The sequence below is a fragment of the Bison bison genome, unplaced genomic scaffold (genome assembly GCF_000754665.1).
Source record: "Bison bison bison isolate TAMUID 2011002044 unplaced genomic scaffold, Bison_UMD1.0 scf7180017864461, whole genome shotgun sequence".
NCBI classification, from domain to species: domain Eukaryota; kingdom Metazoa; phylum Chordata; class Mammalia; order Artiodactyla; family Bovidae; genus Bison; species Bison bison.
The window spans coordinates 15,887,835-15,893,393 of NW_011495023.1; the positions used below are offsets into that span (position 1 = coordinate 15,887,835).

The 5,559-nt window shown below is 41.7% G+C and overlaps 1 protein-coding gene across 7 annotated transcripts in view; it reads left to right on the forward strand.

Moving 5' to 3' along the window:
* The window catches only part of ARHGAP12 (Rho GTPase activating protein 12), a 117,675-nt gene that overhangs the window by 16,026 nt on the left and 96,090 nt on the right, over nucleotides 1-5,559 (forward strand). For 6 of the 7 annotated variants that reach the window (XM_010860003.1, XM_010860006.1, XM_010860007.1 and 3 more), the window contains exons 2-3: nucleotides 1,079-1,114; nucleotides 3,117-3,880. In XM_010860003.1, coding sequence (XP_010858305.1) covers nucleotides 3,200-3,880 — 681 coding nt within the window. In that variant the 5' untranslated portion in view covers nucleotides 1,079-1,114; nucleotides 3,117-3,199. Of the gene's footprint in view, nucleotides 1-262; nucleotides 400-1,078; nucleotides 1,115-3,116; nucleotides 3,881-5,559 lie in introns of those variants that run through there. The other variant, XM_010860004.1, reaches the window with a different exon arrangement.

The window sequence follows — 5,559 nt, forward strand, 5'->3', positions numbered from 1 at the left end:
CTGTTCTGTCTGCGGTCTTTGAACTGCTTCTCCATCTTCCTCCACCCTGCAGTTCTCATTTCCTTTACAGTAATGAAAGCTTGAGTCTGGGCGTCCCATGCTGAGTGTAGTGAAACTGCCTTATGTTCTCCCTGACTCCTCCTCCTCCTTCTCCTTATCTGTGTGCTGTCAGTGGGGCAGCTGTGGTGGCAGGGCCGCCTCTCACTGCCCCTCGCCCCTCCCCTTGCAGTTTACTCCTTATTTTTTTTGCTTCCTTTGCTCCTTTCCTGCGGATCAGTGTCTGACCAGCTCTGGTTCATCTGGGCGCCCCTAGCCTTCTGTGGATTCCCTTATTTGTTCATTATCTTCAAAGGTGTTTCTTAAATTGTTACTTCCTGGAAAGTAACAAATTGCCTGAGGGTAAGTATTTCAGTGTGGAATTTTGAAAAGCTGTAGTGAAAACCTTTTCTGTAGGTAAAAGGATTAACGCTCCTGGTGACTAATGTTCTGGTAATGCTTGAAAGTAAAGGCGGAATGATTGGAAGCTTAGAATTTCTATTTACCGTGTCAGGAAGGACTGGGTGGATTTGGCAAGGTAGTTTCTGGCGGGGTAGATTCTGGATGTGGTGAAGTTTTGGGTGCCTGTTGGAACACCCCAGTGGATCTGGCGGTTGTGTCCTAGTTGTCTTTAATCTAGAAGACTCCCTCATTTCATGAAACTGTTTAAAGCATTCAGGTGTGTTTCTCATAGAATGTCTCACATCCCGGATTTATTCAATTTTTATGAAAGTTGTTTCTCATGTTAACAACTTTTAACATGAGAAACATGTTAAATTTTAAAAAGTCATTTCTGTCAGGATAACAAAGGTGGAAATGAAGTTGAAGCAAAGTGGAAATGAAGTAGGAGGGGCAGTGGTGAAGTATACTTTGTGTTTTTATGTGTTTGGAGGGTGTTGCTGGACACAGCCCTGATGTGCAGAATTGTTGGTGTTCCTTATAGCTGTTGTAAAAACAGTCATGCACTGCCAGTAACATCGCCTTCCTTAGTCTTCTTTCAGCAATCCTGGTTAAAATTAATGAAATTTATTTTTTTTTATAGGTTTAAATGTAATGCTGGATGTTTAGTTCTTCTAAGGTACGTTTCTTATTTTTACTATTTTTTGAAACAGCATTACTCTATTAAATTCATTATCCAAGTAATTTGTTTCTACAAAGTAAATTTGAGTTGCAGAAATTGTGTGACTAGTTATCACCTGGGCTTTATCTGTTTTGGAGGATGTTGTCCTCAGGGTGTGGTGGTTATGGCACATACGGCGTCAATAATGCCGTGCCCAGTACTTGGGTGCTGAGGAAAATTGGTAGGCCGTTGTGGGACCTTGTGTAAACATTTCTGGTGTAGTCAAGAGTTACTCAGGTTTGCCTGAGAATTCTCGAGTATTGGGCTGAGTGTGTTTTCCTGGGGCTGCTGTATCAAACAAAGTGCTGCAAACTGTGGACTTAAACTACAGAAACTTGGGTCATTTCCTAGGGGTCCAGTGGTGAGGGCTCTGTGCTCCCACTGCAGGGTGTGTGGGTTCAATCCCTGGTCGAGGAACTGAGATCCTGCATGCTGTGTGGCGCGGTCAAAAACACCACCAAAAAAACCGGAAATGTGTCTACTTGTTTTGGAGCCGGAGGACTAAGTACTCCAGGGAGAACGCTTCCTCGCCTGTACCAGCCTCTGGCGCCTGCTGGCAGTCCTTGGTGTTCCTTAACTTGTAGCTGCTTCATCCCCAAGTTCTGCCTCTATCTACACGTGGTCATCTTCCTTTGTGTGTCTCCTCTCCTTATCTCCCCTCTTCCCTCCTTAGAAACACATTGGATTTTAGAAAAAATAGAGAAAGTGAAGTCACTCAGTTGTGTGCAACTCTTTGTGACCCCATGGACCATAGCCTACCAGGGTCCTCCGTCCATGGAATTTTCCAGGCAATAGTACTGGAGCGGGTTGCCATTTCTTTCTCCAGGGGATCTTCCCAACCCAGGGATTGAACCCGGGTCTCCTGCGTTGCAGGCAATCGCTTTACCATCTGAGCAACTGGGGAAGCCCATTGGATTTTGGGCCCACCCTAATCAGCACAACTCATCTGAGATTGACTGTATCTGCCAAGACCCTTTGTCCAAGTATAGTCACATTCACAGATCCTGTGTTAGGACTTAGACGTACCTTCTTGGGAAACCGCCTTCATCCCACAGTGGTTGGGGCCTGACTTGAATTGAGCAAAATCGAGCTCCTGTGATCATTTTGAAGCCTAAATGCTGTGTTTTACAAGGTACTAAAATATTTGAAATTGGTATAGAAATAAAAGTGAATCCTAGATTTCTTAAGCCAGGTTAGGTCTGTTTCTAGTAGATTTTGAGTGGTGTGTATATAATTTATTTTTGACATTTACAACTAAAAAGATTGGATATTTGTTGGAGTTTGTGGAATTCAGCTTAATGAGGATTGTGGTCCTCCTAGGGGGGTTGTAAGAGGAAACAAAAGTAAATTAGCAGTTTATTTTCTCTGTGTATTTTGCCTAAAAATAACTGGTGTTTTTTTCCCATTAGTACTAGGAAATTAAACTTACATATTTGGATCACTTTTTTTTTAAAAGCTCAGTCATACCCTTGATCATTTTAGAAAATAGAGAATTTTCGAGAATTCATTGAATGGCATTGAGGATCATTGAAATTGTAGCTTCAGCTTCAAAGAGGGTTTTAGGTGAGACACACAGTGAACCTGGCTTAATGCCTGGCCCTTGGTCAGTGCCTAACATGTATCATTGTTAGTGAGCCTTTCTGAGAGAGAGAAGGAGGTGTGAGCAGTCAGGAAGAGAAGGAGAGTTCCTCTCACCTCTTATTTTTGATAGTCGTATGTCTGACTGGTTAGCGTATTTGCCATTTCAGTCATTGGTTTGGCTTTGGTCATAAATGATTGAAATATGTAGATTTCCTTTAGAATGAGAGCATTTTTACTTCAGGGTGGTAAATACAGTATTAGGCACAGGTTTAGTTTCTAGATTTGAGATTTGAAGATATTGTTCTTTATCATGTGATGCTTGTGAATGAATATTAAAATTCCAGACCAGGTTAACTTTTTTCTGTATTCTCTTCCCCAGTTAAATAAAAACAGCTGCAGTGATCCACAAAGCCACAATGTGGCCAAGCGTCCTTTCTGAGAGGTGAATATTGCTGAGTGAAGATGGCTGACAGAGGCGGGAAGGCTCTTCCAGGGCCAGTGTACATCGAGGTGGAGTATGATTACGAGTACGAAGCGAAGGACAGGAAGATTGTGATAAAGCAAGGGGAGCGGTACCTCCTGGTGAAGAAGACCAATGACGACTGGTGGCAGGTCAAGCCAGACGAGAGTTCCAAAGCGTTCTACGTGCCGGCCCAGTACGTGAAAGAGGTGGGCCGCCGAGCCCTGATGCCGCCGGTGAAGCCGGCCGTGGGGCTGCCGAACCACTCTGTGAAGACGGCGCAGAGTCTCCACCTCCAGAGGTCTTCGGAGAATGTGAACAGGTTGCCCGAGCTGTCAAGCTTTGGGAAGACATCCTCGTCTTCTGTTCAAGGAACAGGTCTTGTTCGTGATGCCAATCAGAATTTTGGGCCCACTTACATTCCAGGTCAGACCATCAACCTCAGCCTGGACCTGACCCACAATAATGGAAAACTCAACAGTGACTCACATTCTCCCAAAGTTCCTGGCCAGAATAGGACACGCTTATTTGGTCACTTTCCCGGTCCGGAGTTCTTGGAGGTAGAGAAACCTGGCTTCCCCCAGGAACAGTCTTGTGATTCAGCGGGAGAAGGCTCAGAACGGATCCAGCAGGATTCGGAGTCTGGCGATGAGCTGAGCAGCAGCTCCACTGAGCAGATAAGGGTAAGACCGACTGACGGGTGGTGATGGAACACTTGTGCCACCTACAGAACCATTTGATTATAGGTGTTATTATCTTTACAAATTTACTTTATCAAAGTATGGTGGTGTTAATTTCTGCTGTACAGCCGAGTAATTCATGTATACATATATATTTTTTTTCATATTTTTCCCATTTTGTTTACTACAGGATATTGAATATAGCTCCCAGTGCTATACAGTGCGACCTTGTTTTTTACAAATTCTTTATTATAGGTGTTATTTTAATTAAAATCTTTGTAAGACTTAAGAATTGTTTTGCTTTATGTTCAGAGTACATAGGCTTTTTTTTTAAACTTTATTTTCAGAGTACTTTATTTTTTTTTATTTCAAAGTATTTTTTTTTACTTTATTTTTAAATTTTACTTTATTTTCAGAGTACGTAGGTTTATCCAGAGAGAGAGAGAGAGAACATGTGAAATAACTTTTTGGCTGATGGAGGTTCACTTTAAGGTTTCCCTAAGTATTCCTGTTCCTCTGTAGGACTAGAACTGCCCCAAGTTTGGACACTTTTCTTTTACTAGAAAATTTTTGTTTTCTGACTGCACTTACTCTGACTGGTTTTTACTAAGTCTTCAAGTAATAATGAAAGTAAGGGAAAATGTCATAGGAATACAAACTCTTGTTGTTTGAAACTTGTTTATTAATTTGGAATATTTTAAAAATACAAAAATATATATACATATATAGAGAGAGAGCGAGCTTACACACTTTTATCTGTTCAAGCACTTTTGTGTCTTAAGTGTCTTGGAAAAAATTTTGTATCTATGGTTTGATTCCCCCCCGTGCCCCGCCCTCTTGTGTGTTGTTTGAGATTAGTTTGTGCCAGTTTGTCAAGTAAAGTGAAGTAATTTTAAAAGCATGCATGAAATTGAAACCTGAATGTATTTAGAAAAGTTTAATATTAAGTGAATTTGATAAGTTTTGGGCCTAAAGCTCTGTTGTAAGATCTCATCAAATTAAGTCAGTGAGTAATTGTGAGGCTGCTCTGCAGTGTGGTCTGATTGTAATGAAACTAGTATGTTCTTTTTCTTTTATAGGCTTTAATTTTTCTCATGACGTTTTGAATGGAGATAGGAAAAAGGGAAGGTTCTCTAGAAAATCTTGTGATGCTTGAGGCCAAGGCAGTTGCATGAAGAGTGCTGCCAGCTTATCATCATTCGCCTTAGTCTTTTCTTCAGTCCTTTTGTGATACTTTGATGTAGAATATACAGCGTGTTCTGGAACTTTTCTGTACATGACTCCTTATTGTACCAGTTGCACTTGGGAAAGGCATGTGTTATCTTCTCCATCTGGCCATCACCACTGTTTCACACTTGAACTTACGCTTTGTGTGTGGGCACACTAGAAGCCCTCTGTTCTTTTCATTGTGCTCATCTTAAATTCACTGTGTAGGTCATGCCTCCTGATCTCTCATGGACTGTTTGGAAATCCTGTTAGATTTCTCTAGCCAGACCCTGTCCTAACTCTTCATGGCAGTTGTTTCAAATCTTTTCCATTTTATTCAGTTCTCTGATTCACCTGCTTTTCCCTGTTCTCTTACCAGAGAGTCTTTCCTCCTATATCACAGCAGAAATGTAAGCCTTGGAATGGGAACTGCTTCTGTTTGGGAATGCGTGCCCAGCAGTTAATTGAACTGACTT